Raw genomic sequence first — 22694 nt, 5'->3', positions numbered from 1 at the left:
GGCTGGCTGGCATGTGGTGCTGGGGGATCGAACCGCGGTCCCTATGCTTTTCCAAGCTTGTTCCAAATAGGTGCTTTAGACCACTGAGCCATCTCTCCAGCCCCTGTTGGGGTTTTGCCCTTGTGCTTGCCAGGGAAGTGCTTACTCTACTGAGCCATCTCCCCGCCCCCCCCCTTAGTATTCTTAACACTTTAGTGCAAGATTGGGGGAGGGGACGACAGAGGATGAAATAATGACTCATTTGAAATTTGCAGACCATCTTGAATTCTCTAACTTTGTTCAGTTGGCCACAGAGATTTAAGAGTAAGCTGTTTTCTAGAGTGACATAAGGAATGAAGAGAACTTAAAACAAAGTACTTAGCCATTCTTCAGATTAAGAAGAAGAGATGTTGTTGGGAAGAGGTTTACAGGGAGATATAGAATTACTCTTAAGCACGCCCCAGAAAGAGACACTTATAAAAACAGCTACTGACCTTTTCAGTCAGAGTTTTTGTTATGATGTCCGCTAGGGGCTTAGGACCATATACCTAAGATCAGGACTTACTTTAGTATACTGAATATTTTTAGGTTTGGACATTTTCATGGTGGCCCGTCTTTGTCCCTGGAGAATAGCGGAGAATTTCCTGGAAAAAAACACATGCACAGCTCTAAAGACTGCCACAGCCCCACCCCTGCTGGCTCCTCTTTCAGCTGTCCCCACAAACAAAAGTCAGCCCAGAGCAGCTGTAGACACTGCCCCTCCCTTCAGCCTTCCGACAGCGGGTCCAAGGGAACCCAGAAGCTGGGATGGCTTCAAGGAGTTGATAGTTCCCTATGACTTGACCCTTTCTGCCTACCCTACAGGCTGGGCCACCATCCCTATCCTCAGGCCCTGGGAGAAAATGATGAAAAAGGGAACAAAAAAGTCTCCTACATGGACAGGAAATGAGCAATTTTCTCTAGGCACCACCCCCTCCACATTCATTCAGCCACCCTTGGAAAAGAAGAGACCCTCTGACCCCACCCCTGCTGGTGGCCCAGCTCCTTCAAGTGGTCAGGTCTGGTAAAGCTTTCTGAGGTGGCTTTCACACTAGGTCCTCTCCACCTGTGATTTGGGATCTTTTCCTGAGCCAGACTTCTGATACAAACTGAAAAAGAACTAGAACAACAGAAAGTTAAGTTTGGGGTCGAGGGGTAGTTCTTTGGTTTAGTGTCTGCTTTAGCAGGCATGAAGATCCTGGTTCAATCCCCGGGATGACAAAAAGAAACAAAATAAAACTGAATTTCTATAAAAATGTCAAACCTGTACTATTGAGCACCTATAGAAAAAGGAAGATTGCTATTTTAAAACTAAAAACACAGGCTGAGGCACCATTTGAAGCCTTAGACTGCTAAAACTGATGTGCCAAGGAAAGGACTGTTCTGTTACTTCCACCACCATGGAAGCCATCCTGAACTAAGACAATAGCTCACAGGCTCCTGGAACTGAGGATTGCACTGCTGCCTGAAGTGGAAAAGCAGGAGCATGACTAGAACTTTGAATCTCCACTGCAGGATTAGCTGAGATCCTGGGGTACCCCTCCTCCTCCTCCTCTTCCTCCTCCTCCTCCTCCTCCCTTTGCAGAACTGGGGATTGAACTCAGACCCTTATGCTTGCCAGGGAAGCGCTTATTCCACTGAGCCATCTCCCCAGCCCCCCTTCCTGCATTATTGAAAGATGATACTAACATTGTACTCATCTTAGAGTTCTGAAAACAAGTTCTGAGAGGGGTTGAGTGGTTTGCTTAAAAGTAATCCGAGGCTTTTGATCTCACTTTGTGCCTGTATGCAAGCCTCTTTCTCTTCCTTAGTATCTCATCATTGCGTCTCAGCAGAGCCTAGGGAAGTAGTGGGTTGAGGACTGAGTGAGTGGCTGTTTAGAGGGTGAAGACTAAAGGAAGATGCCACACTGAGGGGGACTCAGACCCCAGGTATAGCTCTTACGGATGCCAGCTGGGAATAAAGGTGGGCTCTACACTGGGCTGAAGCCATTTGCTCCCAAGCCACAGTCTACTCAAATTTCCCTCCTAACAGTCCAGAGAGTTCTAGGAAGCAGAGAGGAGAAAGAAGGCTTAAGGTGGGAAGAAATAAGAAATATGAAGTTGTAGAAGGGAGGTATTTCCTTTTTTTCATGCTCAGGAAATCAGCCTGGTTTGCATTGTGTGTCTTTTCAGATGCCCTCTTCTATCCAAATGTGGCTGTTGCCATGTTACTGTTTTGCATCCCCGGATCTGGGCAAGGATTTCTCTCCCTAGCCCCCCAAGGGTACTGGTGACTCAGCTCCTCCTCTCCTCTGGCTGCAGTCAAGGGAGGATGGAAGATGCTGAGAACAGAGACTATTTTGGCTTCTCTGACCTTCAAAGGGAACTCTTGGCAGCCAGGGGCAAGGGTGGGGCTGGTCTGGGGTGTCCGTGGGTAGAAGCTACTGTGCTGTGGTCCTGGAACTGGCCAGGATGGGGAGGGTTAAGGGGAAGAGTTCAGAGTTGGAGAGCGGAGGCACACCCATTGGGAGTGTGTGCTAGAGCTGTCCAGGTCTGGTCCTTCTTGTGAGTTCTGCCATACTTCACTGTCTGTGATTGAGGTAGATACTAAGGGTCAAGATTGCTATTTAATCCAAATAGCACTGATACTACATTAATAATTCATGCCTAGAAAGAAACCTTGAAACTGATGTCCTGGTGATTCCTAGCAGTCCTTGTTAACTCCTTCATTGAAAGGCTGGAAGTTCCCCACCCTTTTAGACCCTACCTCCCAAGCCTAAGAATCCCCAGGGTCAGTGGCTACATAGTTGCTGTGCTGTGCTGCTTAGGACAGGCCCCCACATAGTTCCCAGGGTCCCTGTATCCCACCCCATGGTTAAGAACTGTGTGTACTTAACAATTTCAAACTGCACTCCCCCCAAGTGAGCTGGATTTCTCCTGCCTTTGTTTCTATAGCCCTGGTTTAGAAGAAGGCTCCGTTGGGCATGTGTCCCATCCCCCACTCCACCCTCCCTTTGCCCCCTCCCCCTTTGTCTCCTGCCCTTGCAGGGACTGAAGGTCACTCCCTGTGTCCATCTGAGGGGGAGGCAGCAGATGGTTTCCAATAAGAGAGGGAGAGCACAAGCAGAGCTGTTCCATCCCTACTCTGAGCCCTAGTGCAAGGCTTTGGTCTTTCCACTGATGTTAAAAGAATGTTTCTTAACTAAGCAGGGTTGGGAGAAGGGTAGTGTGGGCCACGGGAGATCAGCCTGGCTCTTTGAACTGCTAGACAATCCCTAAACCCCCAAGGCCAAGCAGATGCCCTAAAACACTGACATTGCAAGGCAAAGAAATGGTTAAGTCTCCGGTGCCTCGTCAGGGACCAGCCCTCCTCCCCGCCCTGGTGCCGCCCTCCCATCAAGCCCCCCCCACCCCACCCTAAGTGCCGCAGACTCTTTCCTGAAGCTGCCGGCTGAGGCCGGAGTGGCCGCCTCCATGAGGGGTTCCCTCTCACACCCCAGGGTGAGAACTGACTGAAGGGCTTGGCATGGCAGGGTGAGGGTGCTGTGGAGGGGCGGTGGGATGGGGTCCCAGGAAGGGAGCCAGTACATGGCGATTTGGTGTGTCTGGTGCTGGCCAGGCAGGGTGGGCAGGCTGGAAAATGAAAAGAAAAAATGAGCATGACTGGCTGGGGTCGGCCAGGACCCGGACTCTGGAGCAGGCCAGTGGCGCTGTGACAGGCCGCCACTCCAGCTGGGCGGGGGTGGGAGACGTGGCCGGGGTAGCACCCGCGTGTTTCTGCTGGCCTTGCCAGACAGCCAGGGGCTCGGCGGAGTTTGGGGGCTCTGTTTTTGGCGAGAGGCAGGAGATTCTGAGACGGGGGTATTATGAGAATGCGCCTAATGGGAGGGTCTCTGGGTGTCAGCCGGTAGATCGCTCAGCTGCTCGGTGTGGGGGTGATGGGGCAGGGAGTTTTTGCCAAGTAAGGGAAGGTGGGGAACACTATGGAAAAGAAGGAAGGAGAGGTCATCCGGACATGGCACACGCCTCTTCACCATCCAGCCGGTTTGCATGGGCTCTGCCACCCTAGTCTCCGTGGCCAGCTTGAGACTGGGGCTCCAAGGCCCCTTTCTAGCCCCCCTGAGGCCACTCCGGAGACAGAGCGCTCCCTGCCAGCAGCTGCCCCACATTCCCAGGCCAGCTGGCCCCACCCCCACTTCATCTCGGTTCTTCTTCCCAAGATGGGGGCTCTGGAACAGAGGAGCCGGTTTCTTCCTCTCCACTTCCCCCCATCCCCACCCCCCATGCAGAGGCAGCCAAGAAAATGACTTGTCATGCTGGGGTGGGGGGTGGGGGCGGAGCTGGAGGCTGAGCTCAGCGCGCACACTCACACACACTCACACACTGCGGCACACTGCAGCTGCCCGGGCGCCCCCTCCCTTCTGCCTCACTGCAGAGACACCTGCCCTCCTGCCTGCTTGGTCTCCGCTCCCTGCTACCCGCCAGAGCCCCACTCCTGGCTGAGGAGAGCCCCCCTGCCCCAAGACAGACCCCTCTCCAAAGAAAAAGGGACGACAAATCAAGGTGCTGGAGAAACAGGGCTCTCCCCTAGGCCTGAGAGGGGTGCAGGATATAAACCATGTGTTGTAAGTCAGAACTGCTCCCCAGGCATAGGGCTAGGAACACAGGTGGGGTCCTATGCCAGGACAGACTGGCATCAGAGAAGTCCTGACTGTAAGGCTGTGAGGCTGGTAGATAGAAGGCAAATCAGTTTGAACCATACCTATCAAGCCTCACCAAGCTCAAGACTATCACCTTGTTTGTGGCTGGCAGCTGGTTTGACTTACCCAAGCTCTGCCTCTGCTTGCCTCTGATGTGGCTGTCACCCTCTAACTGACCTCAAAGATTCCCCAGTGCCCAAGTCCATAGACAAAAACCCTTAGGCCTTTCTTGGGCCCAGCACATCCTGTGTGGGACTTAAGCTTCTGACACCATCACAGACTTTGCTTCCCCACAGCTGCATCCACAGCTCTGTACTGACAAATCTGCTTGATCCTGGCCCTGTAGCTCTTCCTCTGAACAAAGCCCCTGGATCCAGGTTTTTCTTTCTGAGCCCCAGAAAGAAAAGACAGTTGGGCCACAGGAGTGAGCTGGGGAGCAGGTTATGAACACTCTCCCCACAGACTCCTCCAGATAACCCATCTGTTGGGTTCCCTGTTTAGAAGGTTAACTCTCATGTGGCTGCAGGTGGGAAGGGGTTGGTGGGGGTAGAACCAGGACAGTAGCATCCCTCCTCAGCACTCTGCTGCCCCATCAGTTTCTTTATCTGTGTCTTGATGTTTCTGTGAGTCTGGAGAAGGACAGTCAATAGGAAGCTGGGGGATGTCTTCTTTTTCTCTGTGGCCTGAGGAACACCCTGAGTGTCTCCTCCCTTATGTGTTTCTTGTTTATGAATCCCTCACTCCCCATCTCCATGGTAGAAGGCCTATAAGAGGGAAGAAATAGAAACTGTTCACAGGAGTGGGTTGTGGAGTGGTGAACCAAGCCTCTCTGGAGCCTGGAACATGAAGGTGCAGGGGGAGAGGAGCTGTTAAGCATTCTGGGCAGCAACAGTATGCATGTGTGTAGGTGCCGCTTGGCCACTGAGGAGCCAGAGAATGGACCCATGACCGAGAGCCCTGTGTGAGCTCTTTGAATTGGAAAACCACAAGAGACAGAGATAATACAGGTGTCTCTGAGTCATTTGGAGCAGGCATTTTGGCCTTGATGGGATTTGGGAAGACAGATGGGGAGTCTGTAAACACTTCCCCAAAGTTCTCATCTCCTTATTCTCAGGTATTCTGCTGGCAGAAAGTCCAGGGCAAAGGCAAGCTAGTGTGGAAGGCTCAGTAAGGCTGCAGCCCTCTCCAGCTGAGCTCCCCATCCCCAGGCAGCACCAGGAGCCCAGTGCTCCACAGGGACAAAAGCTTCTTGTCAACAGGGCCTGTGAGGCACAGAGTTCTGGAAAGAGGGGTGGGGCGTGGGCATCAGAGGGTGTGGCGGATGATGGGAGGGCAAAGCCAGCTAATATAGGAAAGGGCAGAGGAAAACCCTGAAGGAAAAAAGCTACAGAACCCAGTCCTCAGACCTTATCTGCCAGTATCTGAGGTGGCAGGGTCTGAAGATATCGAGGCTTCTCTCTTCCCTAAATCCCACTTTCCAATCATGTCTTCTTTCCTCTCCTGCCCTACAAAAGCTGCTCCACTTTAGTCAATACCTACTGTATTCAATACAAGTTCCTACATCTTTCTCTCAGGCCAGAGGACCCTCTGCCACCAGAGTGACACCCTAGAGACCGTCATCCTGGTAAACCCCAGTGCAGACAGCATCAGCTCTGAGGTAAGGCCAGGGCCTGTCCCTGGCTGCATGTGCTGTGACCAGCCCTTGCCAGTGCTGCTACTTGAAAGCCAAAAAACCTCTGCCATCCAGACTGGCTCTGGAGGCACTTGTGGGGACCAGCGGGGAGCATGTCCTTGTGGTAAGGAATGTCAATGTCTCTCCCTGGGCTGTCCACATCTGTAACCACTTCCCTCCTTCCACTCCAGGTTCACCATCTCCTTAGCAACCCATCGGCTCACAAACTACTCATCTTAAGTGGGCAAAGTCTAGAGCCTGGGGGAGACCTCATCCTGCAGAGTGGTACCTATTCCTATCAAGACTTTGTCCAGGTCCTTCACAACCCAGAGGTAAGTTCAGTCAACAGCTTAGGGTCTGGGAGGAAGGGGATAGGGCTGGAGCTGTAGGAGGAATCCAAGGAAGGGAAAGTCTCATGTTGCTTGATCTTGGGGGCCCTGATAGGAAAGGAAAAGTCCATCTTGGACAGAGGTGACATTAGGGGCTGAGTCTGAGTCAGGCTAAGACAACCCCCGTGACCTGATCAGCTTCTATCTCCCATTCCTCTAGATTTCCCAGTTGTTCAGCAATAGAGACCCTGGGATCCAGGCTCTTCTCACTGTGTCCTGCATAGGGGAGGGTGATTGGAGCCACCTGGGCTTGTCCAGTTCCCAAGAGACCCTGCATCTCCGGCTGAACCCTGAGCCCGCACTACCCACCATGGATGGCGTGGCTGAGTTTTCTGAGTACGTCTCTGAGACTGTGGATGTGCCGTCTCCTTTTGACCTGCTTGAGCCCCCCACCTCAGGGGGCTTCCTCAAGCTCTCCAAGCCTTGCTGCTACATCTTCCCAGGTGGCCGTGGGGACTCTGCCCTCTTTGCTGTCAATGGATTCAACATCCTGGTGGATGGGGGTTCTGATCGCAAGTCCTGCTTCTGGAAGCTGGTGCGGCACCTAGACCGCATTGACTCGGTGCTGCTCACGCACATTGGGGCAGACAACCTGCCAGGCATCAATGGACTCCTGCAGCGCAAAGTGGCAGAGTTAGAGGAGGAGCAGTCCCAGGGCTCCAGCAGCTACAGTGACTGGGTGAAGAACCTCATCTCCCCTGAACTTGGTGTGGTCTTCTTCAATGTGCCCGACAAGCTGCGGCTGCCTGATGCCTCCCGGAAGGCCAAGCGCAGCATTGAGGAGGCCTGCCTCACTCTTCAGCACCTAAACCGCCTGGGCATCCAGGCTGAGCCTCTCTACCGTGTGGTCAGCAACACCATTGAGCCGCTGACCCTCTTCCACAAAATGGGCGTGGGCCGGCTGGACATGTATGTCCTCAACCCCGTCAAGGACAGCAAGGAGATGCAGTTTCTTATGCAGAAGTGGGCAGGCAATAGTAAAGCTAAGACGGGCATTGTGCTGGCCAATGGGAAGGAGGCTGAGATCTCAGTGCCCTACCTGACCTCTATCACTGCTCTGGTAGTCTGGCTGCCAGCCAACCCCACTGAGAAGATTGTGCGTGTGCTTTTTCCAGGAAATGCTCCCCAGAACAAGATCTTAGAGGGCCTGGAAAAGCTCCGGCATCTGGACTTCTTGCGCTACCCTGTAGCCACACAGAAAGACCTGGCTGCTGGGGCAGTGCCTGCCAACTTGAAACCCAGCAAAATCAAACAGCGGACTGACAGCAAGGAGAGCCTCAAAGCTGCTACCAAGACAGTAGTGAGCAAGCTGGCCAAGCGGGAGGAAGTGGCAGAAGAGGGAGCCAAGGAGGCCCGCTCGGAGTTGGCCAAGGAGTTAGCCAGGACAGAGAAAAAAGCAAAAGAGCCACCTGAGAAGCCCCTAGAGAAGCCTGCCAAGCCTGAGAGGGTGAGGACAGAGTCCAGCGAGGCACTGAAAGCAGAGAAACGAAAGTTGATCAAAGACAAGGTAGGAAAGAAGCACCTGAAAGAAAAGATATCAAAGCTGGATGAGAAAAAAGATAAGGAGAAAAAAGAGATCAAGAAGGAGAGGAAAGAACTCAAGAAGGATGAAGGAAGGAAAGAGGAGAAGAAAGATACCAAGAAAGAGGAGAAGAGGAAAGACACCAAACTTGAGGTCAAGAAAATTTCCAAACCAGACCTGAAGCCCTTTACCCCGGAGGTACGTAAAACCCTCTACAAAGCGAAGGCCCCTGGAAGAATCAAAGTGGACAAGAGCCGTACTGCCCGGGGGGAGAAGGAGCTATCTTCTGAGCCTCGGACACCCCCAGCTCAGAAGGGCACCGTGCCACCCCCACCTGTCAGTGGACACAGGGAGCTGGCCCTCTCCTCTCCAGAAGACCTCACACTGGATTTTGAGGAGATGAAGCGTGAGGAGAGGGAACAAAGGGACACAGGACTAGGAGACAAACCAGTCTCTCTCTATAGGACAGAAGAGGGACCCCCAAGCATAGCACAGGAAGAGCATGTCATGAAGGAGAAAGAAGTCATCCCCACCATAGCTAAGGAACAAGGCAGCAAGGATAGAGGCCCAGACAGTGGGGCTGAAACTGAGGAGGAAAAAGAAACTTGGGAGGAAAAGAAGCAGAGGGAAGCAGAGAGGCTCCCAGAGAGAGCAGAAGCCAGGGAGGAAAGTGAACCTGAGGTAAAGGAGGATGTGATAGAAAAGGCTGAGTTAGAAGAAATGGAGGAGGTGCACCCTTCAGAAGAAGAGGAAGAGGAAGAGACAAAGGCTGAGGGTTTTTATCAAAAACATATGCAGGAAGCCTTGAAGGTCATCCCAAAGGGCAGGGATGCTCTTGGGGGCAGGGAACTGGGACTCCATGGCAAGGCCCCTGAGAAGGAGACCTCCTCGTTCCTAAGCAGCCTGGCCACACCTGCTGGGGCCACTGAACATGTCTCTTATATCCAGGATGAGACAATCCCTGGCTACTCAGAGACTGAGCAGACCATCTCAGATGAGGAGATCCACGAAGAACCAGAGGAACGCCCTGCTCCAGCCAGATGCCCTGCAGGTACATATGACCTTCCTGGGCCTGAAGGTCCTGGCCCCTTTGATGCCAGCCAGCCTGCAGATGGTGCTGTTCCTGCCACCTCAAGCAAAGGCTATGGAGCACCAGAGACGGAACTCACCTACCCCCCCAATATAGTGGCCGCCCCTCTGGCTGAAGAAGAACATGTATCTTCTGCTACTTCAATCACTGAATGTGACAAACTTTCCTCCTTTGCCACCTCAGTGGCTGAAGACCAGTCTGTGGCATCACTCACAGCTCCCCAGACAGAGGAAACAGGGAAGAGCTCCCTGCTGCTTGACACAGTCACAAGCATCCCCTCCTCCCGCACTGAAGCCACTCAGGGATTGGACTACGTGCCATCGGCGGGAACCATCTCACCCACCTCCTCACTAGAAGAAGACAAGGGCTTCAAATCACCTCCCTGTGAGGACTTCTCCATGACTGCAGAATCAGAGAGAAGAGGAGAAGTCACAGGGAGACGTTCAACTGGGGAGAGAGCTGTGGAAGAGAAAAAGGAGAGGGCAAATGTGGAAGTATCTGAGAAACTTGGTGGTCAATATGGAACCACTGTGTTCGTTGCCCCTGGGCATGCTATACAACCAGGGGAAGCCATCCTTGGAGAAGCAGAGGAGCGGTGCCTTAGCCCAGATGACAGCACGGTGAAGATGGCCTCCCCTCCACCATCTGGCCCCCCCAGTGCAACCCACACACCCTTTCATCAGTCCCCAGTGGAAGACAAGTCTGAGCCCCAAGATTTTCAAGAAGACTCTTGGCAAGATGCTAAGCACACACCAGACAGGGGCAAGGAATATGCAGCAAAGGAGACAGTCACCCCAGGGCCTGAAGAGGGCTCACTAGAGAAGGAAGAAAAGGAAGCTCCTCCCAGGAGTCCTCAAGCCCAGAAATCACCCATCAGCATTGCTGGGGGACATACAGGCTGCACCATCCAGCTGTTGCCAGAACAAGACAAAGCAATAGTCTTTCAGACAATGGAGGCAGGAGAGACCATGGAGGTGGGAATTGGGTTCCCAGGCCCAATTCAGGGAACAGAGTCCCTTCCCAGGGAATTGAGGACATCACTCCAAGAGCCTGGCCAATCTCAGAAAGATGAGGTGCTCCAAATTCCTGACCAAAGCCTCTCCCCTGATGATGCAGAGTCCCTCTCTGTCCTCAGTGTAGTTTCCCCAGACACTGCCAAACAAGAACCCACTCCCAGGTCACCCTGTGGCCTGACAGAGCAGCACCTACATAAAGACCTATGGCCTGAGATATTGACAGAAGATACCCAGTCTCTTTCTGTCTCAGAAGAGAGTCCCAGCAAGGAAACTTCTCTGGATATCTCTTCAAAGCAGCTCTCTCCAGAAAGCCTTGGTACCCTCCAGTTTGGGGATCTTGGAAAGGAAGAAAAAGGGCTTCTGATGCAGGCTGAGGATGTCTCTCGCCACCTAGCTCCTTTGTCTGTTCCAGAGCCCTATGAAGCTACAGTGTCACCTCCCATAGACACGGTCACTGGGTACTCTGCACAGGCAGACATCACAGCCAAGAGCCCTGACAGGAAGCTACCTGCCGGCTCCCCTCACTCTTCCCTGTCTGGAGATGGGAAGTGTTCGCCTGGGGTGATCACAAGCCCTGGTGAGCATATTCTGACACCCAGTAGCTCCCTCACTAAGAGTCCTGAGTCTTTGCCAAGCCCTGCCATGGAAGACATTGCCAAGGAGTGGGAAGATAGGGTTCCAGGGTTGCAAGACAGAAGACCTGAGCAGGAGGACAAGGAACACGAGACAAAGGAGGACATCCTACAGCAGAAAGACAAAACTCTGCAGCAGAAGAGTATTGTAGAGGAGAAGGATGCAGTCGTAGATCATAAAGATGCTCTGGAGGAAAAGAATAAGGTTGTGACATCAGAGGATATAGTTTTAGAACAAAAAGGTATAAACTTGGACCAAAAGGATACAGGCCTAGAACAGAAGAAGGCCTTGGAATTACAAGACAAAGAACAAAAAGACAAAGTCCTGGACCAGAAGGACATGATCTCAGATGAGAAGGCCACAGCCCTGGAGCAAAAGGACAAGACCTTGGGAGAAAAAGACAAAGACTTGGCACAAAAAGACAAAGTACTGGAGCAAAAGGACAGGCTTCCAGAAGAAAAAGACAAGGCCACACCTCTGGGACAAAATGACCAAGTCCTGGAGCCAAAAGACAAAGAACAAAAACACAGCACTTTAGAACAAAAAGACAAGGTCTTGGGACAAGAAGAGAAAGACAAAGCCTTAGAGCCAAAAGTGCAAGACTTTGAACATAAAGAGAAGACCTTAGAGGACAAGGTTTCCGAAACAAAAGGCAAAGCCCTAGAACAGACAAGCAAAACCCCTGAACATGAAGACAAGGCCCAGGAACAGAGAGATGAGGTGTTAAAAATGAAAGATCAGGCCTTAGAACAGAAATACTGGGCCTTAGGGAAAAAGGATGAAGCTGTAGAACCAAAGAGTACAGCTGTTGAACAGAAAGATGAGGTGATAGAAGAAAAGTACAAAACTCAGGGGCAGGAGAGCTTTGAGCAGGAAGATAAAAGTGGGAAACCAAAAGAGACCACTGTAGACAAAAAAGCTCCAGAAAGTGTCACAACTGTGGGACAGAAGGAAGCAGATTTGCTGGAGACCAGAGCTCTGGGATTGGGAGACAGACCTGTGGAGGATGAGGGCAGAGAGCAGGAAGAGAAGTCCTGGAAGGAGAGGGATGTGGTCCAGGAGTGGCAGGCCCCTTCACCCCGAGGGAGGCCAGCTGGAGAACACAAGGGACCCATCCCTGCATGGGAGGAGACGTCTCCTGAGCAGGAGGTCAGATACTGGAGGGACAGAGAAGATGTAGCTCTGCAACAAGACACATACTGGAAGGAGCTGAGCTGTGAGAGAAAGGTCTGGTTCCCTCACGAGCTGGCCAGCCAGGGGGCCCACACACGGTACCCTGAGGAACGAGAGAGCACTTTCCTCTGTGAAGGACTGGAGGAGCCAGAAGTGCTCCCACAGCAGCACACAGCCCGGAGCCCATGGGCTTCAGACTTCAAGGATTTGCAGGAGCCCCCGCCACAGAAGGGACTGGAAGTGGAACGATGGCTTGCTGAGTCACCAGTTGGCCTGCCCCCTGAGGAAGAGGACAAGCTGACCCGCTCTCCCTTTGAGATCATCTCCCCTCCATCCTCCCCACCTGAGATGGTGGGACAGCGGGGTCCTCCTACCCCCAGACAAGCAAGCCCTAGTCCTGAGATGAAGCCTATGCCACCCATGAGGAGTGAACCTACTGCTCCCTCCTGGCTGGCTGACATTCCACCATGGGTGCCTAAGGACAGACCCCTACCCCCAGTACCCCTCTCCCCAGCTCCAGCTCCCCCCACACCTGCCCCAGAGCCTCACACGCCTGCGCCCTTCTCCTGGGGCACTGCAGAGTACGACAGTGTGGTGGCCGCAGTGCAGGAGGGTGCTGCTGAGTTGGAAGGCGGGCCATACTCTCCACTGGGGAAGGACTACCGCAAGGCTGAAGGGGCAGGGGAAGAAGGAGGTGGGGCTGAGGCTCCTGACAGCAGCCCCTGCAGCTCTAAGGTCCCTGAGGCCAGTGAGAGCCACACCAAGAGGGACACAGAGCAGACAGAGTCAGAGCAGAGAGAGCCCACACCCTACCCTGAGGAGAGAAGCTTCCAATATGCGGACATCTATGAGCAGATGATGCTGACCAGCCTTGGCCCTGCATGCCCCACCAGGGAGCCTCCACTCGGGGCAGCTGGGGATTGGCCCCCATGCCTCTCGAGCAAGGAGGAGGCCACCGGCCAAAATGTGCCTGTAGAGAAAGAGCTGTCCTCTCCTGGCTCCTCCAAAAGCCTCCAGCCTGACACTTCAGCCTTTAGCTATGCAGCCTTGACAGGACCCATGGCGCCCCCCAGGCAGGAGCCTGAGCTCAGGCCAAGTGTGGAGGACAGCCTCACCCCACCCGCTGTGCCCCCTCGTGCTCCCATCCCTGTGAGCAAAGGCCCGAGCCCCCCTTTCAGTGGCAATGCCCTAAGCTGTAGTCCAGATCGAAGAACACCCTCTCCCAAAGAAGCAGGCCGGCATGGCTGGGATGATAGCACAAGTGATTCAGAGCTGGAGAAGGGGGCTCGGGAACAGCCAGAGAAAGAGGCTCAGTCCCCAAGTCCCCCTTCCTCCACTTCTGGGGGGGCCTCCACACTGTGGCCTGAAACTGAGGCACACACAAGCCCTTCCTTGGACTTGCACCTGGGCTCTGCTCGACCAAGCCTGGACTTTCCTGCTTCAGCCTTTGGCTTTTCCTCATTGCAGCCTGCTCCCCCTCAGCTGCCCTCCCCAGCTGAACCCCGCTCCGCTCCCTGTGGCTCCCTTGCCTTCTCTGGGGACCGAGCTCTGGCTCTGGCCCCGGGACCTCCAACCAGAGCCCGGCATGATGAGTATTTGGAAGTGACCAAGGCCCCCAGCCTGGACTCCTCCCTGCCCCAGCTCCCATCCCCCAGCTCCCCTGGGGCTCCCCTCCTCTCCAGCCTGCCAAGACCTGCCTCCCCAGTCCTGTCTGAAGGCTCCTCCTCTGAGGCTACAACGCCAGTGATTTTAAGTGTGGCTGAGCGCTGCCCTCCAGGCCTGGGGGCTGCAGAACACAAGTCTGGAGAACTGGAGCCAGGAATGGAACCACCTGCCCCTAGCCTCTGGGACCTCACACCTTTGAGCCCAGTGCCCCTGGCTTCACTGGACTTGGCCCCAGTTCCAGCCCTTCCTGGAGACATGGATGGTAGCTCCCTGCCCTGCAGCCTGGAGTGTTCGGGGGATACCACCAAGAAGCCAAGCCCCTTGCAGGGCCTCTCTGGGGATGGTGCAGCCAATGGCCCAACTGAAACCAGTCCAAATCCCCCTGGCCCTGCCACAGCCAAGACTGAGAAGGAAGAGGCTGGAGCCTGCCCTGCTTGGGAACAAGGGGCCTGGCCTGAGGGAGCTGAGAGAAGTACCCGGCCTGACACACTGCTCTCCCCGGAGCAGCTTTTGTGTTCCGCAAGGGGACCTGGGGGTCCACCCCACAACATCTCTCCTGAGGCTGAGCCTGGGCCTCAGGGTTGTGCTGCTGAGCCCCGGCCCCACTGTGGCGAGCTCTCTCCATCCTTCCTGAACCCACCTCTGCCACCACTCACAGACGACAGTGACCTATCCACTGAAGAAGTTCGGCTGGTAGGAAGAGGGGGACGGCGCCGCACAGGGGGTCCAGGGCCCACAGGGGGCCCATACCCTGTGGCTGATGAAACTCCTCCGACATCAGCCAGTGACTCAGGCTCCTCACAGTCAGATTCTGATGTCCCACCAGAAACTGAGGAGTGTCCGTCCATTACAGCGGAGGCAGCCCTCGACTCTGATGAAGATGGGGACTTCTTGCCTGTGGACAAAGCTGGGGGGATCAGTGGAACTCACCATCCCAGGCCTGGTCATGACCCACCACCCATCCCTCAGCCAGACCCTCACCCATCCCCTCCCCGCCCTGATGTGTGCATGGCTGACCCTGAGGGACTCAGCTCAGAGTCTGGGAGGGCAGAGAGACTACGGGAGAAGGAGAAGATGCAGGGACGAGTGGGGCGCAGGGCTCCGGGCCGGGCCAAACCAGCATCCCCTGTGCGGCGTCTGGATCTACGGGGAAAACGGTCCCCCACCCCTGGTAAAGGGCCTGTAGATCGAGTATCCCGGGCTCCACCCCGACCACGCAGCACTCCAAGCCAGGCCACCCCAGCAGAGGAAAAGGATGGACACAGCCCCATGTCTAAAGGCCTCGTCAATGGACTCAAGGCAGGACCCAGTGAGTATTGTGGAGAGCAGAAGGGTGGGTTGGGGCTGAGTGTGGACTGGTCTGAAGGCTCCAGCAGTGGGAGAGGGGGGAAGGTGCCCAAGCTTCCTGCTTTTCCTCCACAATGTCTCCTGGCTTGTCTCCACAGTGGCCTTGGGGGCCAAGGGTGGCTCTGGCCCCCCTGTATATGTGGATCTCGCCTATATCCCGAATCATTGCAGTGGCAAGACTGCTGACCTTGACTTCTTCCGTCGTGTGCGTGCATCCTACTACGTAGTCAGTGGGAATGACCCTGCCAATGGCGAGCCAAGCCGGGCAGTGCTGGATGCCCTGCTGGAGGGCAAGGCCCAGTGGGGAGAGAATCTTCAGGTAAGTAGCACCAGAGTGCTCTGGCCAGACCTCCCTCAGTGTACAGTAGGGCGCTGTCATAAATAAAAAGAGCCCCTCCCCCTCCCCTTCCACTCACACCCTCACCTCTGATGTCTCATTTCCTTCCCAGGTGACTCTGATCCCTACTCATGACACGGAGGTGACCCGTGAGTGGTACCAGCAGACTCATGAGCAGCAGCAGCAGTTGAATGTCTTGGTCCTGGCTAGCAGCAGCACTGTGGTCATGCAGGACGAATCCTTCCCAGCCTGCAAGATTGAGTTCTGAAAGAACTACCCTCCCTTCCCAAGGATCCACTCCCCCAGCTCCTCTAGAGAATGGCTACTGCTGTGTCCTCTGGGGTTGAGGGAGATGGAGCTAGGATTAGGGGGACGTCTTGTGGGGACTTGGGCTGGGCTAAATGGAAGGTATTGATCTCCCCTCATCCATTCCTGACAGGTCTCAAAACTGAAAGTAGTAAGAGAGAGGACAAGGGAAAGTACTGAGGATAGGAGGTCATCTCATACCCAAGGACCCCAAGTGCGGCCCTTGCGCAGCACTGTCAGATACTGGTATTGGATGGGGCATGAGGATGGGTCTCAGAGGGCAGCCTCCTCTTGTGGAAGGAGACTGTACCCCCCACCCCAGGAACCTCCTTATGTCTATTTAATCCCAGGAAGGATTCCTGATGCTAATTTATGTCACCTGGGGGTAGGCTACTGTCAGTGAGGTACCCAGAGCTGCACACTTTCCTCCATCTGCCATCTCCTCACCCACCAGGGCCTGGGGGTATACCGCTGCTACGCTGTCCTACTGCTTCCCTCAGTATCTGAATGTCTCAATCCAAAACTTGAAGCTCTTTAGACCAACAGACTGGTGAGAGGACAGAGGAACTTACCTCCCAGCCACTGCTTCACACCATCCACATCCTAGGGCTGTGCCCACACCAGGTCTACTGGGCGGCATGAAAGGGCAAAGAGAGCCCAGCCCCAACTCCAGGATCCTTCCATGCTCCCTGACCCTTTGACGTTTTCACCTAACCCATGCCAGTGACCCCAGCCCCTTCTCATCCCCTGCTTGGCTTCTCTGCATGTGGTCATCTGCTGTAGCCTGGTGTGTAATGGGTTAAAAATAAGCCACTGCCTGACATCCCAACATCTGACATCCCAGCCATGTGTGACTCCCCCAACATTCCACTGTGCCATCCTGCAGCTGAAATGGGAATGCGGGCTGCCTTTCCAAACCCAAACTCTTGGACAGAGGACCTGGGAAGTGGAGACCAGGCCAGAGAACTTGGGAAAATGAGGAAGGAACAGGGAGAGGAGGCTGAGCTAGGGCTTAATGCCTACAGTGTGACATGAAAGCAGGCTGAAAACTCCACCCCAGGAGAGGACTTGCCCCCGGCCAGCCAGTGAGCAGCCCTGACAGACTACCATGGGACTGAGAAGCCCAGGCACTAGTTGTCCTGGGGCTCACTTTCCCTGCTGAGTAACTGGGCCACCAAGTGAGCCCACCTTGTGTCCTTCCTAGCTCCCCCTCCCTGTGCTGCTGTGCTCTGCTTCTCCCTACACTCCCGCTATTGTTCCCAGCTGCTGTGACAAAGCTGCTGAGTCTAACAATAAACCAAGTTCATTGCGGACTGTGTGGTGTGGTGCTGCCCGGGCTTTTGTGGACTCCATACATTACAGGGCGCCGGGTTCTGACTTCCACCTCTGTTTTACCCAATATCATCATTTATCTTGAAAGATTCTTTTAACCCCTAGAAGCAGTTCCATGACCCAGGGGAGAGTCAGGGTGGGTGAAGAAGCAGATGCAGAGATAGAATCATTTCTGAAAATGGGTGGAATGCCTGAGGACAGGATGAGGAGCTTCAGGGGTGGGGAATCTCCTTGGAATGTTGTTTCTGTAGAGCTGTGGACCAAATAACCAGGATCTGACACTGTGGACAGGGGAGTACAAAGGGAAGAGGGGTGAGAGGTTCCAAGCCTGTTGAGGTTGAGAACACAGCCTCACTGTGCAGTCTCTGAATATTTTCCCCAAAGTAAGGGCCCTTCAGCATTTTCTGCCCCCACAGAATAAAGATTTGAGCCCCTCTGGCGTCCCAGGTAGGTCAGAAATGGACAGGTTACAAATAGGTTACACATACCAGGAGGCAACAGTCTAGTCTTCCCAGCATTCAGGCTCTCCCAGTCTAAGGACATCAATGGGGTTGAAAGAGGGTGTTACCTCTCAATATGGACTCCTGACTTAATTCCAAGGATTTGGTGAGAAACTAGGCACCTGCTGGTGCCTCATGGGGCTTAAATCTCTTTGCACTCCAACTACCCTGCACTCCACTTATTAAAGACATTTGGAATGGTGGACTGACTACCTCAGGGATCTTCTGGGATGGCAGATCTCTGTAGTGTTACATCCCATTTCTGTTAAACTATGACAGCTTCCAACTGATTCAGATTTAGTTAAAGATACAATGGAGTCACAGTCATATTCACTCTAAAATTCACAAGAACATCATCACTACCACCACCATTCTGATTGTTTCGTATTTATTGAGCACTCAAAATGTTCCGGCCCCCAACTCTAATAACTGCATTATCCCTTCTACCCACTCCCACTTGTATCCCCAGATCTTTGGGAAAAGCTTCAGAATCACATCTGGTCCTAAAGACACATGATATGAAACAATTTTCTTGGGGACCCTGGAGTGTTTGGTCTTTGGCCAGTCTGTGCCTTGTCCCTTGCAAACTATAGAAATATATTCTCATCTTCATAATGTTGATCTGTGCTAATCTCTTAAAATAGAACCTGATTCTGTCTATGACAGCATCTCCCAGGCCAAAAAGCCCCACAGCAAAGAGGGCCCAGCCTCAGAGTGTCGCCAGGAGTCACTCTGAAACTGCTCAGCACACTAATACCTACTTTTCCCTAGAGCAATTGCTCAGAGGAGCAGAAATGGGGCACAGAGGGCACCTGGAGATAATGAGGAGACACCCGTAAGCTCAGTCTAAGAGTAGTGGCTATGACAGACATTTGTTTGGGAAGGAAACTATGTTCCAGACATTTCAGATGGTCATCTTGGTTCTGCCTGAGGATTGCTAGTAAAGACCAGAGTCTCCCTGCCCCTGGCATGCATGATTTAAAGGGTACATTGAGATGTGGTGGATGTTTTCCTGTATAGACCTTGGAGTCCCTTTTCACACTTGTTGGCCCCTACTGGCCCTTTGCTGGTCTTTAGCATTTTAGCCATTTCCTTTAACAATCTGGAATTTCCTGCAGTGCTCAGAGTAGGTTAGGTATTGACAGATCAACTACCCCAAGAAAATCCCATTCCAGTCTAACGGCTAAACAAGGAGCCAAAGGCTGTTTTGAACATGAAACTAACCTTCCCCACATGCAGCCCTGGCACAAGTGTTTGCTTCATGCCAAGAGGCCTGCTTTCACAGATACCTCTGTGGCAGGCTACTCCTCTCTCTGGCTGCTGAGAGCCAACAGAAAAGGCTACTGGCACAAATGGCTGGTGAAGTGTGACACCACTAATGAGAAAAAGGTTGATTACATGTTTCTGGTGCAAGGGGTAAGTGCTGGTCATGAAATGGAGACTGGCTTTGAGGGCCTGGGTCACTCTGCAGATATTGAGCTTGGGGGACATCCTCTATAGGCAGCTTACTGATCACCTCAGGGACCACCCAAGACTGCTGACTAACCTCCTCAGGGACTTCCTGGGCCTCCAAATCAACTTTGCCAGGGAGCTCTTGGGACTTTTTATTAACCTCAGGGATTTCTTGAGAGGACAGGCTGACCACAGAAGCCTCTTGAGCCAACTTGCCAACCTCTACAGAGAACTCCTGGCATGGCTGGCTGCACTCTTTGGGGATCTCTTGGTTTGGCCTGTCAACCTCCACAAGGGTTTCCTGGACCAGGCTCCCAACCCCTACAGGGAACCCATGGACCAGCGGGCCAGCCTCCACAGGCCTCCCTTGGCTTGGCTGGCTGACTTCTTCAGGGTTCTCCTGGCAAAGCTGCCAAATTTCCTCAGAGGCTTCCTGGCACAGTTGATTGGCCTGGCATGGCTGGCATGTATGGTTAACAGAGTCATGGTTCTCCTGACATGGCAGGCTGACCTCAGCAATCTCCTGGCCCTCTGGCTTGCTGGTTTCCACAGGTGACTCCTCCTGCGGGGATTGGTTTGGTTCAAAAAGCACTTGCTGCCCTCCTGTGGGGAGCTCTTGTGTTCTACTTCCAGGGGGCTCCTGGAGCAGCTCAAGTCCTTGGTTCTCGTCAGTCACATGGGCATGCAGTGAGGGCTGGTCACTGAAGCCAAAATGGGAGTTCCCATCCACAGTGGTAGGGGAGGAAGGACCAGCACTGGACACAGTACTGGAAGGGCCACTGCTATCTGTAAAGCAAAGTCAAGAGACCAAGTTAGGCACCGGAAGAGTTGGCTCTACCCTATGCATAGAGTTCAAATGCTAGGATGGATGGTCTGTGCCACGCATGTTTTGGGGAGATGTCTGACTGCTTCCTCAGTTTGGCAGAGACTGCTAAGACTTCCCAGCTCAGGGACTGTGACCCTACTATAGTATTATGGTTTGTGTCTAGTTGTTTCCCCAAAGTCTCATGCAATTATGGGGCGGACTTCTAGAGTTTATGATTAATTCATGATCCAGTGCTGGGATTATGGGTATGAGTGCTACACCTGGCCTGGGGCGGAAAGCCTGAATGCACCATAAGGGAGGCAGACTTGCCCTCTGCGGGCACTGTTGCTGCTGCTCCTCCCTTCTGCTTTTGCTGCTTTGCTGTTTCCTACAGCCATGAATGCTGCCCTCTGCTGTGTGCCGCTCTGCCTTGGAGGCAGCTGAGTATGGACTGAAACCTCCACTAACTGTGAGCTAAATAAACCTTTCTTATAAATAAGTAAATAAATAAACAAACAAACAAGCCTTTCCTTCCTTAACTTTGGGTGCCTGGTATTTTGTCCCAGCCACAACAGAAAAGTAACCGAGACAGAAACAGAAATAAGGCCAATCTACAACTTCAGGAGAGTAATGAGACCCATTTCATCAGGTTATTTCATAGATACCCTCGTGCCTGACTCCAGATTCCATAGCTTTTCATTCCTACCTCAGATGTGTATCAACATGTTAGTCCAATGGTTCATTATTAGGTTATATATAGAAACTGTGAGAAAAGTTTTTAAACCCAAACTTCTAGGTTTCATCTCTAGAAATTCCATTTCTATAGCTGGTGTAAAGGCATGGTAGGGAGAAGGAAAAGGATGAGGATATCACTTTTGGAAACACTCCCACCTTGCGTTAGACTCATTGGAATCATTGTTAAAAGTAAGCAGTGCTTACTTGGGCAGAGTATCCCAACAGACAAGAAAGCAAGAAAACGTAGAAAAAACCCTGTAAGTCAGAACAGTAGGAATGCAAATGGTTTTTGCAAAGATGCAAGACATCATGGCATCAGGAAGAGGCAGTTTGTTTGTTTGTTTATTTATTTAGTACAGGGTCTCACTGCACAGCCCAGATTCATAATGATCCTCCTGTCTCAGCCTCCCCAGTGCTGGGATTATAGGTGAGCACCACCACACCTGGTTTTGTGGCTGGCACAGCATGCAGTACCGGGGATAGAACCTAGGTCCTTGCACTTGCCAGGCAGGTGCCTAGACTACCGAGCTACCTCCCCAGCCCATGGCAAGATTTTTGTGTTTTTTTTTTTGTGTGTGTGTGTGTGTATGTGTTTATTTTTACAGTCCTGGGCCTCATGTATGCTAGGGGAGCACTCTACCACTGAGCTACATCCCTAGTCTTTTTTATTTTATTTTGAGGCAGGATCTTGCTAAGTTGGCCAGGCTGCTCTCAAACTTGCAATCCTCTTGTCTCAGCCTTTTGAGCAGCTACAATTACATGCCAGCACCACCGTGCCTGGCTGGCAGAAGTTCTTAGTCTTTCTGGGAGTTGCTGACCCCTCCAAAGCACTAGAGAAAGCCATGAATTGTCATCCAAGAAAGGTTTATGTTTGCAACTGTTCATATTCATCTTTACATATGATCACTAGAGCTCACACACTTTCCTGAAGCCTATCCATAGATACAAGGTTAAGATACTACATCTTGGGACATATAATGTTACAGAACTGTATATATTGTATACATATAAAAATATAAAAACTAATTTATAAACTAAACTAGTGTTATAAAGACTTTAGAGTCTTCAATTATACTGTGGGCAGATTCCAATCACAATCTCAGACTAATTTTTCCCTTTCCAACCATTATATTCACCAACAATATTGCAACTATATATTAAAGCACTACTGTATCAATAATGATAGATTCAAAAACAGTAAACACCTGACTATACAGTCATCAAAATATTTCCAAGCCTGAGCCTGCAAATATTCACTCAGTTGCTGAGCCCAAGATATAATAGTTATCTCTCTTCTGTGAAGGGACAGAGGAGGTACGCTTCAAACAGAAAACAAAGAGGAACATGGTTTTGGGCTGTGCCATGTTCTAAAGATATGGAGCCTGTTTCTGGTAAGGACAGAGACTCCCAAAAAGATGTTCATTAATGAAGGTCTGATACTAGAAAGAAAAAACAAGAAAGAAGCAAAGGTGTAAGCCAAGATTTTGCCAAGTATTAGGAGTGGCCTTTCTACACAGCTAGTGGCGGATTCAAGTAAATCAAAGACGTCAGTCAGAAACAGAAGATGGAGAAAATTTTCCACAAACACTTCAGGAGAGAGGAAAAGGGGACAATTGCAAGGTGAATGACAGATAACCTGAAATTCAGCAGAGGAACTCCTGTGTCAGGGAGGAAAGTTTTGGGGCCAGGGAGATAGCTCAGTAGAATAAATGCTTGCCTGGCAAGCGCAAGGGCCTGAGTTCAATCCCTGGTTCTTCCAAAAAATAAAATAAAATAGAGTCTGAGGTACTGAGATCTTAGGCTAGGGAGGAAAGTTTCTCCTTCCTATAGTGTCCAAAGGGCAAAATTCTACAACTGTTAATACTAATGCTTGCAGGGACAGGGGTTTGATCCCCACCATGTCCTGCTGGCCCTGCCCCCAGGGCATGCTGAGACAGCGACTGAGACTGGGTGTGGTATCTCCTGCCTGTAATCCCAACAGGAGGATCACTAGGAGTCTGATCTGTGTAGTGAGACCCTGT

General features: G+C 52.4%; 2 protein-coding genes across 8 annotated transcripts in view; one reads left to right on the top strand and one right to left on the bottom strand.

Moving 5' to 3' along the window:
• The window catches only part of Map1a (microtubule associated protein 1A), a 19638-nt gene extending 2750 nt beyond the window's left edge, over positions 1-16888 (top strand). The window contains exons 1-6 of one of the 2 annotated variants that reach the window (XM_023711089.1): positions 3437-3500; positions 6274-6356; positions 6563-6703; positions 6921-15168; positions 15305-15525; positions 15656-16888. In XM_023711089.1, coding sequence (XP_023566857.1) covers positions 7071-15168; positions 15305-15525; positions 15656-15811 — 8475 coding nt within the window. In that variant the 5' untranslated portion in view covers positions 3437-3500; positions 6274-6356; positions 6563-6703; positions 6921-7070 and the 3' untranslated portion in view covers positions 15812-16888. Of the gene's footprint in view, positions 1-3436; positions 3501-6273; positions 6357-6562; positions 6704-6920; positions 15169-15304; positions 15526-15655 lie in introns of those variants that run through there. The other variant, XM_023711086.1, reaches the window with a different exon arrangement.
• Positions 16889-18061: 1173 nt separating this feature from the next.
• The window catches only part of Ppip5k1 (diphosphoinositol pentakisphosphate kinase 1), a 42432-nt gene continuing 37799 nt past the window's right edge, over positions 18062-22694 (bottom strand). For all 6 annotated transcript variants that reach the window (XM_023711044.1, XM_023711033.1, XM_023711052.1 and 3 more), the window contains one exon: positions 18062-19919. In XM_023711044.1, the coding sequence (XP_023566812.1) occupies positions 19057-19919 (863 nt within the window). In that variant the 3' untranslated portion in view covers positions 18062-19056. The remainder of the gene's footprint in view (positions 19920-22694) is intronic.

Source organism: Octodon degus, unplaced genomic scaffold (assembly GCF_000260255.1).
Source record: "Octodon degus isolate 3935 unplaced genomic scaffold, OctDeg1.0 scaffold00002, whole genome shotgun sequence".
In the NCBI taxonomy this organism is placed as follows: domain Eukaryota; kingdom Metazoa; phylum Chordata; class Mammalia; order Rodentia; family Octodontidae; genus Octodon; species Octodon degus.
This window is presented reverse-complemented; position numbering and strand designations above follow the sequence as displayed.